This window comes from Myotis yumanensis, unplaced genomic scaffold (genome assembly GCF_028538775.1).
Source record: "Myotis yumanensis isolate MYYU_CA2020_CCGP unplaced genomic scaffold, mMyoYum1.0.hap1 SCAF_12, whole genome shotgun sequence".
Taxonomy (NCBI): domain Eukaryota; kingdom Metazoa; phylum Chordata; class Mammalia; order Chiroptera; family Vespertilionidae; genus Myotis; species Myotis yumanensis.
Window position 1 is genome coordinate 6454604 of NW_027223763.1, and position 25723 is coordinate 6480326.

General features: G+C 45.8%; 1 protein-coding gene across 5 annotated transcripts in view; it reads right to left on the reverse strand.

Annotated features, from left to right (window-relative positions):
- Window positions 1-296: 296 nt before the first annotated feature.
- Window positions 297-25723, reverse strand: part of ZBTB43 (zinc finger and BTB domain containing 43) — a 37280-nt gene continuing 11853 nt past the window's right edge. Inside the window, exons 1-3 of one of the 5 annotated variants that reach the window (XR_011473359.1) lie at window positions 21389-23931; window positions 15713-15851; window positions 307-379 (exon numbers count right to left, since the gene is read on the reverse strand). Coding sequence is in view for 4 of the 5 variants with exons in the window: in XM_070430649.1 (XP_070286750.1) it covers window positions 21201-22757 (1557 nt within the window). In the remaining variant the exon portion in view is untranslated. Of the gene's footprint in view, window positions 380-15712; window positions 15852-17003; window positions 17597-19172; window positions 23932-25723 lie in introns of those variants that run through there. The other 4 variants (XM_070430652.1, XM_070430650.1, XM_070430649.1 and 1 more) reach the window with 4 other exon arrangements.

The window sequence follows — 25723 nt, forward strand, 5'->3', positions numbered from 1 at the left end:
AATCCCTTCATTATTATTGTTATCATGTTAGTTGTTGACTGTTAACTATCCTGTACCTACCTAAGTAATGTGTCTGTCATTTTACTTTTTTAAAAAAAGTTTATAGTTTATTAATCCTGAAAAATCTGCACAACCATCACAGATAAAGTCACAGAAGAATCTTTACTCCTTCCTTTGGCCAGCACCAACACTGGCCTTCGCAGTCCCCCTGAATTTCTTCATTCTGTTCTTGCGTTCCTTTCTCTGTTTTCTCGAGGTCTTCTTCTTCTCATATAGGCCATGTCTTGCAAGTCTGTATTTGGGTTCGTTTTTCTTTGTGTAATCCAAGGAATCATAAATCATGCCAAAGCCAGTGGTCTTGCCACCACCCAAGTGGGTTCTGCATCCAAACACAAAGATGACATCAGGTGTGGTCTTATACATTTTGGCTAGTTTTTCCCAAATTTCTGTCTTGGGTACTGTTGCCTTTCCAGGGTAAAGGACATCAATGACCATTTGCTTCCGCTGAAGTAGTCTGTTGGTCATGAACTTCCTGATCCGGATAGTTACCATGTCATTCAAGATGAAGGTTGATCTTCAAGCAACCAGGGAGGAAAAGAGCTATCATTTTACTTTTTATCCAATCCCAGAGGTTTCTCTGCTTTGCTTTCTCCCACCTCCCTAATCTATCACCAATGGATTTCTGTAACCCATATACGTCTCCTCCTTTGATTGAAATGTATAAAAAAAGTTAAAAAAAAAAACACACAAACCTGCCATTCTCCAGAGCATTATCCCAATCCGTTGAGATTCTGCTTCCTGGAAATTGTCAACAGTTTGGCTCAAATAAATTCACAAAAATTCTTTACAGGATTAAATGTTTTTACGTTAACAATCCCAGCACAAGTAGAAGGCAACCAATTTGGTGTGTCTCTCTCACATCAATGTTTCTCTCCCTCTCTCTTGCCCGCCTCATTCTCTCTAAAAAAAAAAAAAAAAAAAAAAAAAAATGGAAAAGATATCCACAGGTGAGGATTATAAACTAGTAATTATTATTATTATTCTTGGTCAGCAAGAAAGCAAAAGAGAAAGAATGACTTTGAGAGCCCCCACTGTTTTCCATGAAGCCTTTTCTCACTTCCTGGAGAAATAGCTTGCTCTCTCCTCTCCCCTATCTCACCTGTGCAGCTTCTGGATGGGCCTGCGCCCTGCTGACCCCCACCGGACCCAGATGCTGCCTCTGGCATCCTCCCTGCCTTCATTTTCTTCCTGATCTGCCCTCTCCTGGTTCCCTGCTGATCCTACCACACCACCCCTTGTAACTGACCGCTGGCACTCTCTACTTCTCCTTTGTATTAACCACAGTGGTAATTACTTACTTGTACAGTTATGAGTTTAATATCTGTGTCCCCCACCACTAGCTTGTAAAGTCTGTGAGGATGAGACCTTGTCTGACTTCTGCCTGGCTGTTTCTCCAGTGCTTGGTACTCAATAAAAATTAGTTGAATTAATAGATAATGAGTGGTTGCCTGTTTTTGCTTCTGAGTTTAATTACCTCGGCACCCTGCGGAGAACCTGGTACTGAATGGGCAGCAATAAGTATTTGCTGAGTGAAACAAAGAATGAATAAATGAACTGAGAGAATGAACCCCCATTTGTCTTCCCCTTTTACCTTCATCACGCCTCACCACCCGTCTCCCCATCTGAGTAAATGGTCACCTGGTCTTGACCAGCCCCTATCTTTGGCTTCCCTTGATCCATAACGACAGGTGAGAGAAGAAAGGCCTTCCACATGTGTAAGGAGTTCTCATTGGAAAAATAAGTTTTTCAGGACTTTGCATGGGGCCTCCCTACCCCAGCTCTTGCAAAGGACACACCTACTGGTCAGAAAGGGTGACCACACTCCAGGAGAGGGCATATGAATACATACAGGACCACTTTTTTGTGATCCTATATTCATCAAAGCCATTAATTGCCAAGTTTCATACACGCACTTCCACATACTGTGGTAGGCGGTGTTGTATTCTGGTTGAGGATGGAGAAGTCCTTATAGAGTTGCTTTGGGTGACCACTTAATCTTTTTACTTTTTCTTACTCATCTGAAAATGGGACCTAATATTACTGAATTTCCTTTTGAAATAAAGGATGTATTCCTATTCCCATTTAAACATTCCTGGGATCAGAAGACATCTTACAATCAATGACTATATTTAATCTGGTTGTGTTGTTTTTTTAAAAATATATTTTATTGATTTTTTACAGAGAGGAAGTGAGACGAATAGAGTTAGAAACATTGATCAGATGCCTACTGGGGATGTGCCTGCAACCCAGGTACATGCCCTTGACCAGAATCGAACCTGGGACCCTTCAGTCCGCAGGCCGACACTCTATCCACTGAGCCAAACCGGTCAAGGCTGGTTGTGGTTTTTTGCCCCCAAACACAGTCAGTAAATCCAGAGTATATCTCAGAATCAATGTCACTCTTGAAGGCTATGTCTTAAGTTGGATATTTTCTCACAGGCAAATGTCTGACTCAAGTCAGTAAAGTGAAGACATCTGCAAAGACCTAGCCTGGTTTTAAAAGGTGACTTTGTGCTCTCAGTGTTATAAGCCAGCATAAACCTGCGGGGCACGGCATGGATATCAATGGAGGGAGCACACTGCACGGGAAGAGCATTCACGCCGCCACATGTATTTAATGTAAAGCCATCCTGTCCGTCAAACATCGGACTGACCAGAAACATTGCTCGCCTTCCCGCAGAAGTCAGAGGGCTTTGCAGGATGACTTTCATGACCAAGACTCTTTAAAAAGGTGCCTGGGGAGATGGAACCTTTTCCCTCTAAGTAAATTTTTCTAGAGCAAATAGTTCATTTGACTTTAGACATGACTTTAGCTCTTTCTTGAGCTGAGAGATGTTTAAAATTAAGTCATGGCATCTGATTGTTTGAAAGCCTCACTAAGATTTCAAATATGAGGATCTGAAGAGGAGGTGTCTCTTTAATCCCTTTTTGTCCTTCTGCTTGTCCTTTAGTCCTTCCCTCCTCACAAGAGAATCAGAACAGAGGGGAGCCCTTTGGGAACAGAGCCCTGTGGGATGGTCCCAGGCATTGTGGAGGAAGGAGCAGAGTCTATCTTTGTTTCTTTTTCTTTTTTAAAATATATTTTTATTTATTTTAGAGAGGAAGGGAGAGGGAGAGAGAAAGAGAAACATCAATGATGAGAGAAAATCGTTGACCGGCTGCCTTCTGCATGCCCCCTACTGGGGATTGAACCTGCAACCCTGGCATGTGCCCTGACCAGGAATTGAACCATTCATAGGTCGATGCTCAACCACTGAGCCACGCTAGCTGGGCTGTTTGTTTGTTTTTTCTTTTAATCAACTTTATGTAATAAGGCATAATGAGTTTTTTTAAAAAAATATGTTTTTATTGATTTCAGAGAGAGAAAGGGAATGGGACAGAGAGATAGAAACATCAATAATAAGAGAGAATCATCGATCGGCCTGCACGCCCCCTATTGGGGATCGAGCCTACAACCTGGGCATGTGCCCTGACTGGGAATCGAACCATGACTTCCTGATTCATGGGTCGATGCTCAACAACTGAGCACACTGGCCGGGCCATAATGTGTTTGACCAATGTAAACATTTGGGAACTGCCAGCATGACCTTTGCTGTTCGGACTACTGCTGGGCATGGGGAGGGTGCTCAGAAGCTGATTTTTGATCCTGCTTCCTAGAAACCTTGTGCATCTCACGTTGCTTGTTCACACAGTAGACGACAGTGACTGAGGGGGTCCCGACAGGGGAGGTAAGACCTGCTGGGCAGCAAGCACACAGTGCTTGGGAGACTTCTGTTATGATAGATGGTTGCATATTTATTCATGTAACACATATTTATTGAGTGCTAATTAAGTGCCAAACATTGCTCTAGGTGTTGGGGATATAGACGTGGACAGGAAAAAAAAAAATCTGTGCCTTCTGGGCTGTACGTGCTATTAGGGAAAGAGAGGCCTAAACTACAAAGCATACACCATGTAAGACGGGGAGAAGGGCTATGGCAAAATGAACAGGGAAGGGGGAAGGGGAGAGTTCTGAACGTACGTCCTTCTCTATCAAACACGAGGATGCTCACAGCTGCAGGGTGAGGAGGGGCTCATGGCACCTGCCTTCCTGACTTTAATCTTCCTCCCTCTGACACCGAGCCGGGGTTTGCCTGAGCCCTGTGTACCTGCCCCGCTCTGATCAGTGCTCTTCTGCTGGGTTCCTCCAGGATCTGCTCCTCCCGAGCTCCTGGGTCCCCTTTGTCCCTGGTCTCAGCTCTGTCGTCCTGTCCACCATCTCTGGCCCAGAGTTGGGCTGGCTTTGTTTTTAGGGTCAGTGCTCCCACCATTACTAGACATTCTTTCACTGCATTTCCAAGATTGGGCCACATGGTAAAAGCCAGGAACCTCGGTTTTCTCGTAAAACGGGTCTGGTCATAGTGCCTGCCCCGATGGTTGTTATGAGAATCCTATGGGATAACAGGTGAAGCGGTTTTCAGAGCCTGGCACTTGGAAGGGTGCTGAATCCATAGGAGCTGTTAACACGTGAGGCACTGAGCTGATGGAAGGATGTGCGGACAGCGCAGTGTGCACCTGGCTTTCTCTCTCCCTCTCTTCCCCCCACCCCACACTGTCATTCTGGCTTCCCTTTCATCAGGGGGCTTAACTCCATGGAATCTTTGCCTCTGGCCACTTACTGAGAAAAACTCTTCAACTGATCTGCTGCCTCCCTCGTTGCCCCCACTCTCATTGCCTGGAGAACAGCCTCCGTTCAAAGGGGATGATGCCTTTCTTGTCAGTCAAGACTCCAGAAGACGTGGGTATCTGGGCCCTTTCTGTATTCCTAGTGCCCTGGTTTGGAAGGCACTGTTTTTCTTCTCTCTGAAAACAAGTAGCCTTTCAGAACACCCGGACGCCCAGGCTACGCTAGTCTAGGGTGCCCCGCTGCACTACGAGAACCTCAGTGTCTCGGCATGGACCCTTCTCCTGGCTGGAACCAGAGCACCTTCCTTACTTCCCAACTGGGAAGCCTGCCTCAGCGGACAATCGACACTGTAACACTTATTTTTTAACTTGGCCCCCCCTGCCCCCTGTTCTCCCGAGACATTCAGACAAGGGGGTAACCTCTACCACTCTCCTCTTCCCTTGAGCTTCTGCTTGCGTCTTTGTCCTTGAGCTCCCCGGGTTTTGACAGAGTTGAACACGCTCATTGGCTTTGGCTTCTTAGGCAGACCTTTCAGCCCTGAAGTCTGTCTAGGAGAGGCTGAACTTCCGGTCAGGCGATAAACGGAGAACAGCGTCCATGGTCAGAGCTCACTGAACAAAGTTCAGATGGTTAACCTCCCTGCACTTTGGCTTCCTCGTCGGTAAAATGGAGATGGTAAGAAGCGTTCCCACCCCGAAGGGCTGTTGGGAGGAGTGCAATGAGATCATGACTGTGAAGCACTTCACCAAGTGCCTCAGGTATGATAACCACACAAAACCAGGAGCTCGTATGTTCACGTCGGGCTTTGTTCGGATTGAGTCCTATTTTCCTGCCGAGGTTTCTCTGTCCTGGCCGGCCAGCTACCTGGGAGCTGTCGCACTGAGCCCTGGGCATCCGCGGACTCGTCTGTCAGGGTTAAGCAGCCTGACACAGGGACCTTATCTAGCTCTCTCACAATTCTTAGAAGTTACCAGCACTTCCTGTTGTCAGGCTTCCTGTGACTTGACTCTTGTTCCTTATTGTGGTCCCTGTGCCCAGCAGGAAGCTGGGCACAAGGCAAGTGCTCAATAAATGTTTTAAAACAAGGAACAAAGAAAGGACTAGAAGCAGTCAGGCTCCAGTTGGCTCCACTACCATGAGATGGCTCAGAACCAGGGACTAGAGACTCACGGAGCCTCCTGAGGGGGCAGCGCTCCAGCCGCCCTGCCTGCAGGAAGACCATCCCCTGCCAGGCCAGCCCTCCCCAGTCCTCACTCCAACCTCCTCTCCAAACTGCTGCCACCTGCCTTTCCACAGAGCTGAGACACAGGTGGTTTGCCTCTAAGAAACGAGCAACAGCAACGTCCCAGGTGCTAAGGGCAGTGTGTAACTGCCATTATCCTCTCCCCACGGGTGAGTCCACGGTCACCGGGAACATTCCTTTCAATAAAATGTGTGGAGCACTTCCTTAAGTTTTGCTGAGACCTCAGCCTCTAGGTCTCTCTCCAGTTAAACATCCTCAGCAGAAAGGCCACCTTGAATTCTAAAGCCACAAAGACAGTTTCAGGAAACCTAGAAACTCAGCACAAAGAATTGAAGGCAAACCTATAAGCAAGACCCTTTCTTTACGCAATAGAATTCCAGCTGTGTTGTTGGCTCAGGAATCTCTCCCCGCACCCACTGTTTGTTTCCCTTGCTGTGTCTCACTCCTGCAGGTGGGAATGCTGCTTCTAGCAGGATGCGGAGATACCGGGGAGCTCACTCAGCCCCGCGGCGGTCTGCTATGGAGGATGGTACTCTGCTGGAGTTTGAGCTGCAATTTGGGGGACCATCCCATTTAAAGAACAAGTGAATTAAAATTGAGCACGGGGAGCTACAATCACACAACAACATGGAGAAAGCCTAGAAACCTAACGTTGAGCGAAAGAAGACAGACACAAGGGCATGCACTGTATGACCCCATTTATGTAAAGTTCAAAGACGGGCAAAACTGATCTATGGTGCTACTAGTCAGGACAGGTTCCTCTTGGAAAGAGGAATGGGGGCAATTTTGAGCCCCACCTTTCTTATTTGGGTACTGGTGACACTGGTATGTTCATTCTGTGAAAATTCATTGAGCTGCACATTTATAATCTGTGCTCTTTTACGCCTGGTCATACTTCAGTGACAAAAAAGCAAGTGCACGTGGCCAGCAGGAACTCCTGGGGTCCCGGGCTGACTCACACAGTGACGATGCAAGCCTTTGTGTAAATTTCTTTAAGTTTAAACCAACTCTCAGAGAGACAAAGGAATAGCGTACCCTGCCTGGCTTTCTTGTGTCCACAGGGGTCATTCGATTCTACCGAGAGAACGCTTTCCTTTCCTCGTGAGCAGGGGAGGGACTCTCACCCAGGGCACAAGCTCTGTCTCATGACCTGCGACGGTGGCTGCTAGCAAGCACAGCTGCTGACGGGAGAAAGCCTTTTAAGAACATGTCACAATTTCCCCTGGAGCAGGTAAGAGTTATATCTGGGGAGGGGCTCCCAACAGCAGATTCCTCGCTGCCCTTCCGTCTTGCCTAATTTCACCCCGAGCGCTACTCTGATCACAGGACAAGCTGCCGCCCAGGTATTCTGCAGAAAGCCACGGTGACGTTCATCCTGCCCAAGGCAGGGGGCTCTTCGGGGTTCTGGATTTCTGAAAGGGGCCGCTTCTGACTGATAAGATTACTCAGAGAACAAGAAGACACTTTTTAAAGTCTGCCACGCTAGTTATTCCAAGTTCAAAAATAAAGTCCAGCTGAATTATCCTCGGCCTCCATTTGTAACAGGGGGAGGGACCCGGAGAAGCAGAAGCAGCTCGGCCGGCCAGGGTGTGACTTGTATATGATGTGGTTTGAGACCAGCTCTCAGTTGCTGATGGCACGCACCAGGCTGTGACAGCTGCGCACAGGCCGGTGCGGGTGCAGCAGGGCCCTCCCAGTGAGTCGGCACATTTGAGTCCCGAAGCGGGGAGCAACTTGAGTGCGACAGAGCGGACTTTAAATACCCAGTAATTCCTACAGCAGTTCCTGGGTGGCTGTTTACAACATAAATCTACATCTGCTGGGTGACTGAATTTACAAAAGGGACTACAACCAATAATGGAACATACATTTTCAGCTTTCACCTCTCCTCTGCCATGCCCAAGCCTTCCTAAAGACTGTGGGAGACCGTTCTGACTTCAGCTGAACAACCTGTGGGATGTCAGGCTGCGTGCTATAAGGAACACAGATGTGTAATGAACACAGACACAACAGGTCATCCCACCCTCTGGTCCTCAGAGCTTAGCGATGTACACACAGATGATGCCTGCATGAGTGGCACTGCCTCAGCTTCACGGGGCTCCCGAAGGACACGTGACACTGAGATGGGAAGAGCAGCGAAAGCTTCTGAGAGGAGGTGGCTTTAGAAATGGACTTTATTTTGGGCAGGACTAAGGGGCAGGATTCTGGCAGGAGGAGGACAAAGTGGGCATCTTCCGCAGAGGGAACATCAGTAATGCTCATGGGTATAGGGAAGTTGAGGGCAGGTTCAAGGAATATGGGATTGCGCTGGAGAGTAGAAGTGATAGAAGAGAGAAACAGTGAGAACAAAAGGAAAGGAAGCCTAAGCCTAAAGGGTCTGGGCCTATTTGGTAGGAATTGGGGACCCCCTGGAGGTTTCAGAGCAGCTTGGTGACATGCTGAAGAGAGGTTGACAGAGGTGTGCAGGATGAGGTGGAGTCGGGAGACCAGGCTGGCTCAGCAATCTAGGTAAGAGATAATGAGGATGGGGCGGTGACAGCCACCTCCAAGCCATTACAGAACTGCACTCAACTGAGTGTGTGGGGATGGGGTTCTTGAGATTCCCTGCCCGCCGCCCTCTGTCATGACCTTCATGGAGAGAAGAGGGTGAGCAGTACCCTTTTTGAGGACATTAGTGGAACAATTTTTGACTTACATGAAAGGAACTGCTAGTTGGAATTTGGCTGGCATGCATGAGTGCCAGAGGCAAAAATCCCATTGAAGAAAATCAAGTTTAGAAGGAGCGTCTGCAGTTCTGGTTCTCAGACTACTGTACCTGGGTTAACAACCATCCCGCCCCATCCATTAGGCTACCAGGAGTTTTTAGTATTGCCCTAGTCCATCACTGACTTTGAACTTGGCCTACCTGGGCTCATGGTAGCTCCTCCCTCCAGGGAGGTTCCACACCCAGGGAACCACACTGGCAAGCCTAGTATTTGTCACTCAGCCCACGTAGGGAATGCAGCACAAACAACACGTCTTGGGTCATTTCATTCTATCGGGTTAATCTTCCCGACCGCTCTGATTATCGCCTATGAAATCACGTCCACACTCTTCAGTCTGGGATGTGTGGCCCTACGTGACCTGGGGCACCACCACAGCGTAATTGTCACGCGCTTGGCCTTCAGAGTCAGATGACCTAGTTTGGAATTCTGGCTCTGCCACTTAACCTCTCTGAGCCTTAGTTTTTCCTTACTTTCCCAGCCAGGCTGTAGTAAAGATCTAGAGATATCGTATGTAAAGAATGTAGCAGAGTCCAGCGTGCAGTAAACGCTCAGTAGTTGACATCCGTTACCATAGTAACAACTTGGCCCCAAGCTGTATACACTTTCCTACTGTATTCCCACAGCTCCTTACATATTTCCCCACCTCCACGCTTTTCTTAATACTTTCCTTCTGGGTAAGGTTGGCCTCTTCTTAACCCGAAGTTTCAAAGGTCAGATGCTAACCTGGGCCCTGCTCAGATGCTCACACACTAGGAAGGCTTCCACATGCCCCTCGCCACCCTGTGTGAGTCTGTGGTGCTTCTCATTAGCATCAGAGCGGGCCCAGTCTTATCTCCTTCTAGCATGTGATCCAGGAGAGCAGGGATTTTTGTGTTATTTATTGCCTATCCTCAGCATGTAGAACAGCACGTAGTGTTAAGCTCTTACTTCTTTTTTAAAATCCTCGCCCAAGGATATGGTATGTTTTTATTGATTTTAGAGAGGAGGGAGAAAGCGAGAGAGAAATAGAGAAACATCGATGTGAGAGAGAAGTATCGATCAGTTGCCTCCGTACACACCCTGACTGGGGATCAAACCTGCAACCTAGGTATGTGCCCGGATTGGGAATCAAACCCGCAATCTTTTTGGTGCATGGGATAATTCTCCAACCAACTGAGCCACCCAGCCAGGGTTTACATTTAGTACTTTTTAAAATTTTTACTTATTGATTTGAGAGAAACATCAATTTGTTGTTCCATTTATGTATGCATTCATTGGTTGGTTCCTACATGTGTCCTGACTGGGAGTCGAACTATCAACTTTTTGCTGCACAGGACGACACCCAACCAACTGAGCCACATTGGCCAGGACTTACTTTTTTTTAAAAAAGCATGACTCTGTCTACTAGATAATATGCTCTTTGAGGGCCTGTTACTGATTTGTTCTATAGTTTCTACTGTGTCTTTGTGAATTCAGTGTCCTGAACTATGGATGAATGACAAGAAAAGGGTTCTGCTCAAAAAAGGGGAGTGGGAAAATCCTCGGAGGCAGAAATAGGAACCATTGATGGGGAAGTTTCACCCCCTTTTACCCTCAGAATGGCAGTGATGATTTAACTGAAAACCCAGGAGAGCAGGTAAGGGTAGCTCTATAGCTATTATAGGAAATGGCTGTAACTTGGGTCATGGCCTACAGGTGAATTAAGCTCAGTGGCTTAGACCACATTCACAGCTAAGAATGTCCTGATTACCAACCACAGTTAGGTCTGTTTGAGAAGTGTTCTCTTAAAGCTGATGGTTAAATCTTATTTACAGGTCTAGATTCATAAGGCTTAGCTACTTATATGACACAGACAGCACCTATGCCGAACAGAAGTGTTTTTCACAACCTCTGAAGACAGCCAATCACCAGCCCAGGGCCAGAGCTGGTGGTCAATAAATATTCAGTAAATAAATGAGAGAATGAATGGGCCAGGGGGTATAAAGCTATTTTTTAAGATTTCCACACATGTGTGCGCTAATACTTTTCAACTATATACTTTTTGAAGAATAAATATAATGCATTTAAGCATTACTGAATCCATAATAGTGTTTTGTGATTTTGAATTTTTCTTGGTCAACTATTGTCATGTTGTTGTTGTTTTTGTGTGTGTGTGTGTGTTGTTGTTTTTTTGGGGGGGGAGGTTCTGCAAAATTTTCTAATATTTGAAAATGATCCTTCTACTTGAAAAGTAGAAACATTTGCCCTAAGATGCTTCTGAAACCACTTCCAGCAGAACCGCTAACACCTTCTTGGCAGAGTCCCCTGTGTGAGCCACAAGCTCACGGCTGCCCTTTCTATTTCAGATGGTCAAAAAAGCCCCACGCCGTGCTCCCTCAGAGTGGGCACGAGAAACAAACTGTTGCTGTTGCATGCAATCCCCCCAGTTGTCTCGCCCAGGTTCTGTTTGCCCACTACAACATTCTACTGTTACCTAAGGCTCAGATCAATCACTATTTGAATGCTGTCCAAAGCAACTTTTGGTCCTTAATCAATTGCCACAAATTTTAGTATTAGATGAAGCACCAAATAACATGTAGCCATCTGTTTTAGATTGTGCCAAAATGTCACTGAAGATATGACCTCTTCTAGAACAAGCTAGAGAGGAGTTCCAAAGGCCAAGGGCTTATCTGAGCCCCCTAACTACTGCTCTGGAATTTATCTCCAGGGTCTTGGCACCAGCAGCACCTGCTTATCTCTGGGTTGGTGGACCCCAAACAGCTTCTACAAGAAATTAACAACAACAAAAAGAGTCACTTTTCTTCACTATAGGTCTAATCCTATATAATAAAAGGCTAACATGCAAGTCAACCGAACGGGGGAATAACTGGTCGAACGACTGGTTGCTATGATGGGCATTGACCACCAGGGGACAGATGCTCAATGCAGGAGCTGTCCCCTGGTGGCCAGTGTGCTCCCACAGGGGGAGTGCCACTCAGCCAGAAGCTGGGCTCATGGCTGGTGAGCGGAGTGGCGGTGGCGGGAGCCTCTCCCTTCTCCGCAGCAGTGCTAAGGATGTCTGACTGCCGGCTTAGGGGAGTGAGCCTAATTTGTCAGTTGGACATCCCCTGAGGGCTCCCAGACTGTGAGAGGGCACAGGCTGGGCTGAGGGACACCCTCCCCCGGCCAGTGCACGAATTTCGTGCACCGGGCCTCTAGTATATTTCATAAGGAGTATAGCAATTCAGTTTATCTGCTTCTAAAGCAAGTTGCCAACTGTAAGTTATTCTACTGACATGTTGGCTGAGCCAGACAGGCATGGCTTTTCTCTAGTAGATATCATTATTTGATAAATTCCTCTGCCCTCTTCTGCCTGACTTTACCTAAATCCAGTATTACAGCTAAGCACCTACTCAGATATAGAATCTGTCATTCAGGTTAGGAAAGAGGACCTATGCTTATCTTAGAATTCTCAGCTAACGGGCAAGTTCAGCAATACGTAGGTGACACTCAGGCGGAAGAGGGCACTTCCCAAGATTGCTAGGTGCCCGAACTTCCTAAGAAAGGTCTTTGACGAAGCAAACAGTCCATGACTGTAATTGGTGGGTAAGGACCGAACAGTAAAATCTGCATTTATTCTTTTAAAATTCAGCAGTATTTACTGACTATGGTTCAGGACTGTGCCTGGAACAGCCACTTAGAGACACAGTTCCTATTTCCAAGGAGATCGCTGTCTCACAGGGGTGTGTGTGTGTGTGTGTGTATGTGTGAAGAATGCATGATATATATAAAGTTACAGTACAGTGACAAATGCTACAGCAAAACTAAGTTCAAAATGAAATGGTGCCACTGAGAGAAGTGTGAATAACTATCAGGTGTCCTCAGGGAAGGCATTAAGAGATTATTTTTGCAGGAGTTTTCCAGAAGGACAAAGGTCTGGGAGCAGTGGATGAAAGAGATGAGTATTCAAGGCAGGGGAATCATCTGTGTGAGGCCCAAGGAGAGCAGCCAGGGCCCACACGGGGATCGGCAAACCAAAACGAACCAGTAGGCGGATGTCAGGTTGGGGTCCAATGCCAGGCTAAGGAGTTAAGACTGTCAGGTGGATCACAGGAGGTAATAGGATTAGATCTGCTTAGGAAGGAGGAGGTCTTGGAGCGTCGAGCGGTGGGAGATTATACTAGGACTGGGGGCTATTGTGAGGCAGTGGCTGCCTCAGGCGCTGATCGGAACAGGGTGGGCCAGGTTGGGGCCCACCAACCCAGTGATAAGTAGGTGCTGCTGGTGCCAAGACCCTGGAGATAAATACCAGAACAGTGGTCAGGGGACCCAGAAAAGCCCCTGGCCTTTAGAATCCCTCTCTAGATGATTTATGTTCAAAATTTAACACCCAGGGCACCAGCAGGCAGTATGGGGTTTTCTTTGGACATTCTGAATCCTTGAACAGGCAAGTCACCAGGAAGCAACAGAGCACATATAGCTCAGTGGAGCCCAGGACTCGGGCTGCCTGGGTTTGAGTCCTGGCTCTGTCGTCAGTCCTCCTGCTGGACAGGAACAGCACTAACCTACCTTGCAGTGCTGGTGTGAGGGTGCAGGGTTGATCCACAGAAAGGGCTTAGAACAGTGCAGAACACAGTAGGCCTGGGTAAATGTAGCACCATGAAAAAGTGAGCAGGTGGTTGGCTGTACCATGTAAAATTAAAGCTGCTCTGGTCTTATGAAACAGGAGGTCATGGTTTGATTCCTAGTCAGGGCACATGCCCGGGTTGTGGCCTTAATCCCCACTGTGGGGTGTGCAGGAGGCAGCTGATCAGTGATTCTCTTTCATCTTTGATGTTTCTCTCTCTCTCCCGCTCCCTTCCTCTCTGAAATCAATAAAAATATTGAAACAAATAAACAAATAAAGCTGCTCTGGTCTGAAGGGAACGGGGGTGGGGTCGTGCTCCTTTTGCCTGCCCATCCTTGTGTTAGGTATTGATGGAACGTCTCTACTAGTTGGCAAACCACTGGACTCTCCATTCCTGGGTTTAACTTCTACATGTATTTCCTGAACCCAAAGAATTCAAGTAGGGCCAGCCGATCCAGGCCTGGAACAGAACCTGGACGGAACTTATTTCTCATAAGAGAGCAAAGTGCGACCACCGCAGGGCTGCCGGTGAGTCACCCATCCCCTAAAGGCACCAGAGGCTAATCCAGTGATGGCGAACCTTTTGAGCTCGGCGTGTCAGCATTTTGAAAAACCCTAACTTAACTCTGGTGCCGTGTCACATATAAAAATCTTTTGATATTTGCAACCATAGTAAAACAAAGACTTATATTTTGATATTTATTTTATACATTTAAATGCCATTTAAGAAAGAAAAATCAACCAAAAAAATGAGTTCATAGGTTCGCCATCACTGGGCTAATCCCACCCAGGCCTGTGCTCCCCAGCACCGGAGGCTGTGCTCGTGCTCTGCAGATGGAGAGGAACAACTGGGCGAACCTCCCCTCAGACACCGACATCCCTGCTGGCCCAGGCGGGGGCGGGGTTGGAGGTGGGGGGGAAACCACATCTCTCCAACAGCATGGAAGCTGTCATCCTTTCCTGCTTTGTGAGGGGGCCTGAAATAAAATTCTCCCTCATAGGACTGTTATCAGGAATAAATGCGTTAATGCAAGTTAAGAATTTAGCACACATTAAACGTGCAATGAAACCTTCACTTAGAGCTGTTATTTTCTGTCCATAATCACAATTCTTACACCTATTTAAGTGGGTACAGTGTTCAGTGGGTTAAGTGGGGGTTCAGAGCCCGGTAAGTATATAGAACTACAATTAAAAAAATTCTCCAAGAAAAATTATCTTCCTATTGTGAGTAGACAAAAGATATTCCACATTATATAAATGAGGTGAAAATTAATCCTGACTAGTTTAGTTCAAGGTCATTGCTGTCACTTAAAAGCCTCTGATTTCTATGAAGTCAGATCCTGCAGTTTTAGCAGCTTTTACTGATTTGGCATCCTCCATCATGAGTGAACTGCCGTGCAGCTGAGGGTCTTTTCAGCAAACCCTAAAGGTGAGATTTTATCACAGCAATCCTGACTCCAAAGTAACAAGACGGGCAGTTCAAGAAGCAGGCTTTAGCTTCCATTAATAAAGGTTAGCTGTTACATTAGGCAGACCAGTATACTCTGGGGACTAACTAGTATCTTAAGTTATAAATACATTTAATGGCTTTAGTACTGGTTTCTTATTTTGGAATATGAGGAAAATCAGAACTCACAATCACTACAGTCTAAAAAGCCACTGTTTTTTATAAAATATATTTACTTATAATACTGCTTATAAATTACTGTTTCTATAGAGCCCACACACTCCCTCAAAGCACAGCTGTGGTTTTCCTGTAATTGCATCAAGCTACTTGCAGTGGTACAAGAAAAGTGGCAGAAGATTATAACATAAAAAACATGTTTTTCTTTCGTTAATCCTCACCCAAGGATATTTTTTCCAATGATTTTTTTTTTTTTTTTTTAGAGCGAGTGGAAGGGAGGGAGGAAGAGAGGGAGACCGAGAGGAGACAGAAACATCGATGTGAGAGAGACACATCGATTGGTTGTCTCCTGCACGGGCCCTGGCCGGGGCTGAGGATCAAGCCTGCAACCCAGATACGTGTCCTTGAGCAGGAATTGAACCCTCGACCCTTTGGTGCACGGGATGATGCTCTCACCACTGGGCAACACCAGCCAGGGTCAAATTGTTTGGTTTTGATCCAACTAGTCAAACCAGTTCAGAAAAAGATGATGAAATTTCTCTCCCCACCTTCACTCCACTTCTGGTTTCTCATTTAAGGGAAAAAAAATGCCACTCTTGCCCATCGTCATTTACTGAACTCTAAACACAGAACGCTATCCAAGTTTTCTTAAAAAGAACAAGATAAAGTTCAAAGGGCACAGAGTTCTCTTTCACTTTCTGTAGAGAAAGAACATACTTAAGATCGTTTACCAAATAATGAATGACTGTTACATCAAGTTCCAGCTTACCTCATCTCCTGCTGCCGACTTGCTAACTGCTCCACCGACTGTGGGACAGTCCTAGAGCTGTGCGCCCACCGCGATGCCCAGGCCTGGAGGCGGTCTCAAGGGATGCTCCGGTGGTGTGAGGGGAAGCTGTCCGAGGTGACTGTGCGGAAATCGAAGTAAACTGCACAGGTGTTACATGCTCACATCCTGCCCTTGTTCCCAAAGACAAATGAACCACTTCATCTTTTCCTTCCTCCTGATAAGGACACAGGGCTTCTCATCTCCACGCCCCAGAGGTCCCTCGCCTGTGGGAGCCGTGTGAAACCTGCTTTCTAGGGGGGCTGGACTGCTGGTAGCCACAGGCCTCAGCAGGGTCCCCAGGAGGGGTGAAAGTAGGGGTCAGAGGGGTCACATGCCACAGGGACTGAGCTGTTTGCCCTTGGTCAGGATGGACAGGCCCTACCTCGGGGGAAAAGGGCTAGAAACGGTTCTTCTGGCTTCTTCACCAGCAGAGGATGGCCAAGCCACGGCAGCTTCAAAACCAGCAACGGAGAGGGGAACCTCACAACAAACAGTGGGACAGAAGGTGTGTGGGAAGATGGTAAGTTTGGTCTAAAACAAGCAGTGTCTCGGGTAATGAGCTGTTGTGTGGAAATATGTGGGGATCGCAGTGCCTGTAGCACTTTTAAAGGGCACTGCTGCTGGTCCTTCAGGTTTTCTTTTTTTAGGGGGGTGGCTGGGGAAGGGCAGAGTGAGGTGAGGCAGAGCCCCCTTAAAGAGCATGGAGGATTTCGGAGCAGAGGAAAAGCCACCTCCACGTGTTGCAGCCACGAAGCCCGGCATTCGCACCCCAGCTCTGCTCTGGCCACTGTCCTGCCTTTGGGAACACCCTGCCTTCTCTGAATCCCAGCAGCTGCACATGTGAAATGAACAGACCTGGGGCATCAGCCAGGGTCCTGGCATGAAGCATTTGGCATACTCAGCTGGGATGAGCTAGTAGTCATAAGGGGACTACTTACAAAGGGTGTGGGCGGGGTTAAGGGACTCCTGCGAGGGCAGAGAAGCCCCTAAGGCCTGGCAAACAGGGAATCGGGACCAATCCTTGGCTTGAAATTATAGAGGCAGGGTGTGGTTACCAAACCTTGAAGTTGCCCGACAGGAGCTGTGGCCCTTGGCAGAGGAGCCCGGCCACCGTCAACCCACACCTGGCAGGAAGAAGCCAGGGGAGTGACTTCCCCAACCTCTCCGCTTAAATGCCAAGCTCCTTCCAGCACATCTGGTAGATCCTGACCAGAGAGGCTGGACTCCAGAACGAAGCACAGGGTAGGGAGGGGACCTAAAGGAGCAGAGAACACCCAGCACACCTAACACATGATGGGGCTAGCGAAGTTTTAAGGAGAGCATCATTATAAGTGCCTGGCATTGCAAATGGTCACTCACTACCTATTCGATCCGACTGCCTATTTGGCATTTATTCTCGAAAGGCCACAATATAACTTTTATTCTCAGGTGGCAAAAGCCAGAATGAAAACAAAGACATGTTTCACCCAGAGTGAAAAAACTTTTACAAAATTGACAGATAACATTTATTAAAACATGTCATACAAAAGGGCATGGTCTCTTCTATAAGAAGAAAATATTAAACAGTAACATTCAGTTAAGTAAAACCATGCTGTACACTGAAGACAGCAATATATATAGACAAAACTATTCAACTTTTGCAACACAGGCATAACAGTTCACAAAATATCAATAAGATATGCACCTAGTGATAATCTGTTTATCATCAAATGGTTTCATGGCCTAAGAGTCACCTGACTTGCATAAATAAAGTAATTTTCTGGAACCTCATAAAAGGAAAGAAGGCAGCAGCAACTGACATTGTGACACAGGCTTCAAGCAAAACTAAAAAAAAAAAAAAAAAAAAAAAAAAGTCACATTTGCAAAATGTGTTCCAGCATCTTCCCATAGAATACTATCAGTAGAGATCTAAAATAAGAAACATGTACCTTTAAATATATAAGTAGCAAAGAAAAAACTCAATCAAACAAACCCTGATTTCACTGAATAAAGTTAGTCACCCATGAAAGCAACCTAAACACAAAATTAACTGTGGCATAGATGGGGCGGGGCTGAGGGAGGGTCCTATGTTGCTTGGTGTCCAGCACTCCTAAGTGATCAGAGACCTTTTCAAAGCAAACACCTGGGTTGGGAGTGACAGAGTCCTCACCACCCTTGGTGACCAGGGACTGCAGCAAATCCCCCTCCCCAGGGAAGTGCAGTTCTGCCCTTGGGCTCTAACTTCACTTGGAGCAGGCAGCTGGGCCTCTTCCGTAGGAAGGAGCCGCTGAGGCTCAGCAACTTTCCCAAACAGCTGGAAGTCAGCGCAGGGCCAGTTTAGTTCAGAAAAGCCCACTAGAAAGGAGGAAACCCTCTGGGAAGACTCTCTGAAAGCTGTGGCCAGGAGAGGAGACCGGGGGAAGGTGAGATCTGCATCAGAATCAACAGGCTGGGCCCAGGAGGAAAGGCTGCCGCAGTCCTTCCGTAGACAGTGACGCCTACTTACCAAGTGGATTACTGTAATGTATGTGTACATCTAAAATTAAAGGCATAGTATCAGTACTCATTAAATACCACTGGTGGCGCCTTGAAGCCCTTTCCCACTGGGAGTAGATCAAACCACAGTTAAGACTCTATAAAATAGAGGACAAATACCTTGGTTGTAGGCCACTGATAGGATCCCTGAAAAACTGTTTGGAAAATGTTACCCACAGCCACCCAAACTTTGGAAGGATAAAGATTTTCTAAAGCTGTACGGAGGCTAAGGAGACAGACTATCCAACCCAGGGCAGGCAGGAAAAACAGGTAGTAATACAGCATGAACTCCTACCCCCAAAAAGCCGAGTTTATAGAATTGTCCAAACTAAGGCAATCCCCTTCCCCACCTCTCTGAACATGCCAACATTTCAGATGCCCAACTGTCTCCCAGGGTCTGGCTGGCCTGATTAACAACCCTAATTTTTATGGAAACCTCAACGATCATAAAAAACTTAAAACAATAGAGGTGAGGAACTTGGACTTTAAATTCTACATTTAGTAGCTGATGTGCATATAAGGATCTCAACAAAAAATACAGCTTCACAACTCATGAAGTAAGTCCCAGCACAACTGACTGCTTCCAAATGACACCAGAGGGCTGCCCCCCTGCTCCTGGCCCAGAGCCGCGCTTCATTACTCATGACATGGGTGCTGGCTGGCCTCAGCATAACTGAAGGAACGTGACTTCCCCCCAGGATTTTAATTTTACCTCTGGGACTCCTCTCCTCCAATGTCCCAATGCTCGTGTGAATATAATCTTTAATGGGAAACAGGATGTCACACCTTCCAAACAGGCAGACACTGGTTTGCTGATACCATGGAAGAGGGTCATCAGCTGTTGGCAGGACAAAAAGGCTTCTCTGCCTTAGTGCTGACAGATGAAGGGGGGTTGGGGGGGAAGCAGTTTCTCCTCACACATAATGGCTGGGATCAGACCTAACCCCACTGGCTTCTAACAAGAGAAAGGACAGGAGCCGCTGAGCTTGGCTGTCCAGTCACTCTGTCAGGTCCACAGAGAAAGGACTGGTAATGGTGACGTTTCAACATGAAGAGAATATTAATGTGGCAAACAACCAAGAGGTAATAGCTAGTTTCTAGGTTAAAAAATCAATATATATATATATTTATATATATGTATTATAATAAAGTTTTAAATACAAAGTGCTTTTTATATATCGAGAATGATACAGTGTTAATGAGTAGATCCCTGTTTTGTAATCTTGATTACAAGAGTTAACTGGTGAGAACTTTCTTTCCTCTTTCTAGACAACGTTCAACAAGTAAACACCTGGTGGTAGAAGCTTAAGGATCAGAGGCCATTGCCAGCGATGTCTGTCACATCAGAGCAAAACCAAACTTTTAAAACAAAATTTCATCCCAAATCCAAGAAAAGTTATTTTTATTTTCAGGAAAAAAAGGTTTCCACTTGGAAGGAATAGACCAGTAAGTTTATGGAAAAGTTGACATAGAGTAGCACCCTGTCCTACCCTGGTGATAATTTCAGGTATATTACAGAGCTTAAAAGCATCCTGAACATAGGCTTGCTTTTCACCCTGAAACATCTGACTGATTGGAGAAAAGGTCTCAGAATAGCTGCTCATCTTGCTGCTTTTGGTAGGTATAGCTAGCTATGTGGACTTGTAAATTTATGCGGCTTTGTCTATAATTTGGGAGCATGAATCTGTAGACTACTTTCTAAAATTAGGATCCTTCTTTCCCCCCTTTTAAAACACATCCCAGCACTCCCAAAAGACCTGGCAGCCTTAGCTCAGTGTGACCCTCTCAGGGAATAAATCTCTCGTATCGATGTAGTTCCAAGACTCCTCTTTTCTTGTGTAGTTTCTCTCCCTTCACTGTGACCTGCCACTCACAATTCTGCTATTCGGCAACTCTCACTCTGACAGCTGGGGGAGTGTCACTGCAGCACTCTATTTATTCATGAAGTTCATAGGTCATTCTCAGCTGTGACTTCTGGCTCCTTCCCACTAACTGGTCACTGACTGACCTCTTTGGGAAGAACCATCTAAGATAGAGCAGAAGGCTACAGCAGCCAATGGTACCGTGGTCAGTCACAGCAGGACAGACGTCTACTAGCCGTAGAGCAGGTCCCACTGTGTGGATGCTACAGTTAAAACCTAACGGATTTGGGACAGCGAGCCAATTAGAAATATCTATCTCTGGCACACTAGAGAATTATAATTAGATACAATTGTTCAAACTAAATGCTAGTACTAAATACAAAATTCTGCCTTATCAAGAGTCTGAAACACACTGTGACAGTGGCGTCTTATGGAAACCGAAGCTTGTACCATAAGCTGTTTTACACTTCAACTGTCACCCTCTTACTATCTTCTTAGTTTTAGTTAAAATACCGTTTTAGAAAGAATAAAACCAGATGAAAGCTCTGTTAACCAATTTCGCATCCTAAGAATCACACTGTTTGTGGCTTTTACATAAGTAGCATTTCATTCAGTAAAGCAGCTACCAAAACAAATCCACATTACCTAAGTATCTATAGCAAGAGCAAAATAAGCTTCCATGACCTTGTAACAAGTGATCAAAAACGGCTACCACCTGAACGGGAACTGGTGGGCTGGCGTCCAGTTCCAAGTGCAGGTATCTCCATCACCAAGTCCACCTGCCCCCATCACAACAAGCCTAAAGGTGTACCCGGCCAGCTGGAAGGGGGGTTCATTTACCCCCATTACCTACTCCAGACCTGGACTAGAACATACAAATCTGAGGAACTGGATTTTTTTAATTGGCCTACTTAGAACTGGTCTTTCAGAAATATCTTCCATTTTTTTAAGCTTCTCTCATAATAGCAAGTAGCACACATCATCTGTGCCCAGATTTGCATAATTACCATCTTTTATTTTGGTGCCTGCCACTCAAGGGCCAGATACTATTTTTAGTTAGCCTCAGTTGTATTCTGCTCAGCCTTTGCAGCTTCGTAAGACTTGGTACAAGAAGTCACGTGCCTGTGGAAACTGTCCCTCCACATAAATCTCTTTGCACAGATATTACACTCATATGGCTTTATGCCTGTGTGAATTTTCATGTGGCCCACGAGGTGATGCTTCATTTTGAATTTCTTACCACAGACACCACAGCCATAAGGCCGAAGACCGAGATGCATACTCATGTGGCGGTCTCTCTGGCTCTTGTGAGTGAAACTTTTCCCACACTGACAAGGATACAGCTTGTCAGTGGCCGAGAATCCCAAGTGGGAGGCTTCTTCTTTAATCCCTGTCACCATTTCAATATTCTCACTGTAGCCTGCTGGTAGGGCAGCCTCCTGTCTGTGCCCAATCAGATTGCCCTCTGACCTCTCTCCAGAAAACTCTTCCATGGAAGAGCCATAGAAATCCACCTGCTCATCGTAATTGCTTTCATCAGCCTGTTCGTCAAATTCTGCTTCCACTTTTTTCTCCACGATGTGAAAGTCTTCCTCTACTCCCGAAGGCTGGACCGAGTGCTCCGCCTGCATGTTGTTGATGGACTCAGTGACCTGGTGTTCATCGTAGGGCGCGTGCACGTCCATGCCCTCGCACGCCTGCTCAAAGCGCTCGGGCTTCACGTGGATCCAGCGCTTGTGAGCCATTATGCTGGGCTTGCTGTACAGAGGCCGGGTGTAGTGGAACTCGGCACTGTCGCTGGCCGCCTCCTCCCCGTCCTGGCTTGCCATTTCAGTGCTCAGCCGGTCGTGCTCTGTGGACGAGTTGCTGGGAAGGTATTCGTGCTCAGTGAGCTGAGATGACAGCTCGTCTTTGGTGCTCTCCTCTTCATTCTCTCCATCCCTCAGTTCCTGGGATTTGGGGAAGTCGGTATGGCTCCCAGAGCCCAGCTCGAAGCTCTCTACCAGGCCATTGTAACTACTGCTGCTTGGAGACTGGTGATCGCTGCTATGATTTAGCTTTTGACAAAGGACGGTAGGGTTTCCCTCCAAAACCTCAGTGCACTTGTCTACCACATGCCACATCTGGAGGAAGCTTGCTGCTGTTAAATAACTAACAATTTCTGGAGCGGGCATTACTAGACGTCCCGTGTAACTAGACAGGAGAATGTTCTCAAACACTCTTGGGTTCATCACATCAGGCAAAACAATCCTCCTGCTGTTTTTCAGAAGCACCTGGTCACAAAAGTAGGGTGAACTGGCAGCAAGAACAGCTTTGTGTGCCCGGAAAATGTGGCCTTGCACAACAATGGAGACATCACATAATTGTCCTTGCTGGCGCTGCTGGTTCAGTTTCTGCAGGATGGTGCTGGAAAAATCAGGAAATTCTACTCGAAAAGAGTTTGTTCCAGGCTCCATTTCATCACAAATCTTGTTCAGTGCTACAAAAGAAAGAAAAATGAGTACTAGTGCCATCCCAGAGAGAAACTTATTGATCACTAAGAAAACTGAGACGGGTCCCACAGTGCCACCAGAGTCTCGCCTGTGGGCATTGGTGGGTGGAGCATTCATTCCCTGTAGGGAGCAGCTATAGGGTTAAGCCTCCGACTGACCTGTTGGCAAAGCCACAAACAAGTCCCAGCTTAGGGGACACAGCCCTCTCAGCATAATTAGGCTTGACCTTATGAAGCTCCCTAGATCTTATCTGGGTAGCTAATGGGCTGAGGGAGATGCACCAAGTGCTGCCAAAACAAGTGAAACTCACAAGAACATTGTAACTATGGTGACCACTACCTTGTTTACCTCTGGCTATAAAATAAAGGCTCAGCTTGCTGTCTGGATCTTTCCCTGTGGCCTTAGCCAGGCACAGGAAGATCCACTTAGACCAGGGGTGGGCAAACTTTTTGACTCGAGGGCCACAATGGGTTCTTAAACTGGACCGGAGGCCGGAACAAAAGCATGGATGGAGTGTTTGTGTGAACTAATATAAATTCAAAGTAAACATCATTACATAAAAGGGTACGGTCTTTTTTTTTTTTTTTTTTTAGTTTTATTCATTTCAAACGGGCCGTAGTTTGCCCACGGCTGACCTAGACCCAGCTTATTCTCTTTGTCTGTCTTTTCTATATCCTTCGCCGCACCCCCTCAGGCTCACCGAACCCTTGGCTGTGCTGGCACGGCACAATTCCCCAGAGCAAGACTGGCAGGTATGAGTGTGCCAAGAGTAGGAACCACCCACCACTCATCATGGTATTAACTCTTCATTTTGCCTGTGTCTGAAAACCCAACAGATTTATCAGTGGTATTTATGATATCACTCTAATCTATATCTAAGTATTGCTAAATACCAGGTAGGAGATAAAAGTATAAGATAAAAGAACCAGACAACCAAAGCAAAGATTGCAAGTCAACAATGAGAGATAGGGAGAGATGCCAAGAGAAGAAATGAATGTTTCTTGAGTATATAATGTCCCTGGTATGTAATTACTATATATGAATATACCCATTTTTCAATTAATCTTTATAATGACTCTGCAAATATAGGGATTGATATTCAAGTTCAGTGATTTCAAGCAACTATGCAAAGCTCAAAATAAAAGTTTTTATTAAGATGGGACTTGAATCTAGGTTTCTATGACTCCAAAGCCTATGCTATTTCCCCTATCACATCATTCTGCTGCTTCTTAGAAGATGCCAAAATACCAAGTAGTCATTAATAATTTTAAAAGGTAAGACAGTGTTTTAAGAATGAAGTATTAGCTGATGGTTTATACCTCTTAACATGTTTCATCATAACTTAAAACAAAAATAGACCAAGAAACAAACTATTTAGATACTTGCAGTTTCAAAAAGGAAAGAAAACTATGTAAAAGTATAGATTAGAAGTATGTAAACAGATTCTCTGCTTGACCTCATCACTGTAGAATTTTGTTTTTAGCTAACTGGAAAAAAACATGGGGAGAGGGACTAATACACACAAGTGGGATTAGTTCCCTTATAAAAGAGACACCCGGAATTCCCTGTAAGGACAGGACAGGGAATTCTACCGATGAACCAGGGAATGACACTGAATTTTCTGCCCCCTTGACCTTGGACTTCCCAGTCTCCAGAACTTTGAGGAATAAATTTCTATTTATTTTGTTACAGTAGCCCAAGTGGACTGAGACACCACACCAGCACAAAAAGAGCTAACTCATTTTGTTCAAATGGATATTAGTTTCCTGCTATATGGATTTATCATAACTTAAGCAGTTCTCTCCTCACAGAATTTTAATTGTCCAGTTTGAAATGATGAGCAATGCTATAATGGACATCTGTGCATAACTATCTTGGCGTATCTGTGAAATATCAATAGATTAATCTCTACCAGTGGAATTGCGGGGTCAAAGAAAGGGCTGTGCATTTGACATTCTGATATGTATTACCAAACTACTTTCCAGAAAGGTTGCACCAAGCCACACTCCTACCCACAGTAATGACAGTACCTACTCCCCCACACTCTACCAACATTGGATGTTATCAAATAAGATCTTAAAAATTTGGCAAATCACCGAAGTGACTAATCTATGATTCATTGTTGTTTTGACCAACATTTCTTTAATTATTATATAAGATACTCTTTACTCATGTTTACTGGTCATTTGTTTTTCCTATAAATCATCAGTCATATCCTTTGCTCAAATAAATTGGGCAATTCATCTTACTGATTTGTAGTTTTTTTTGTAAATCCATGAAATTAACTTTGAAATGTATGTAAATTACCCAATCCTTACTTTTACCGGTTCAGGGCTTTGTGTTAAACATGGAAAAGCATTCCTAACTCCAAGGTTATTTTTAAAAAGTAAACAAAAATTATTTAGGCTTTTTCTTGGTACATTTTTTAAAAAGCATGTTAAACCTTTAATATATAAAGTTTATTTTGGCATAAAGAGAAATATTGGGATCCAGCCCTTTCCCCTCCAAAATGGCTAGCCTACTTTTCCAACACTATCATTGAATATCCACCTTTTCTTCAAGATTCAAGTATGTGTTGTAGAATTTTAAATGACTGACAATAGACTTTTATTTTTTTTAAGTATATTTTATTGATTTTTACAGAGAGGAAGGGAGAGGGATAGAGTTAGAAACACTGATGAGAGAGAAACATTGATCAGCTGCCTCCTGCACATCCCTTATTGGGGATCAAGCCCGCAACCAAGGTACATGCCCTTGACCGGAACCAAACCTGGAACCCCTCTTCAGTCTGAGGGCAATGCTCTATTCACTGAGCCAAACCAGTTAGGGCTGACACTAGACTTTTAAAAACAGTTCTACAAACATAAATGCCATAGCACTGTTATAGAAAATTAGAGGCCCAGTGCACGGATTCATGCACACTGAAAGGAAATTAATTAGAAGGTGGCCAGTGGGGTGGGACTGGGCGAGATGGGCTGAACACACCCTGGAGCCAACCTCCTGTGGTCCCTCCTCGGCTGGCCATACTTGGGGCGGCCCCGGGGCTCGAAGGGCATCTGCGGAGTGAGCGGGGTCCCTCCGGG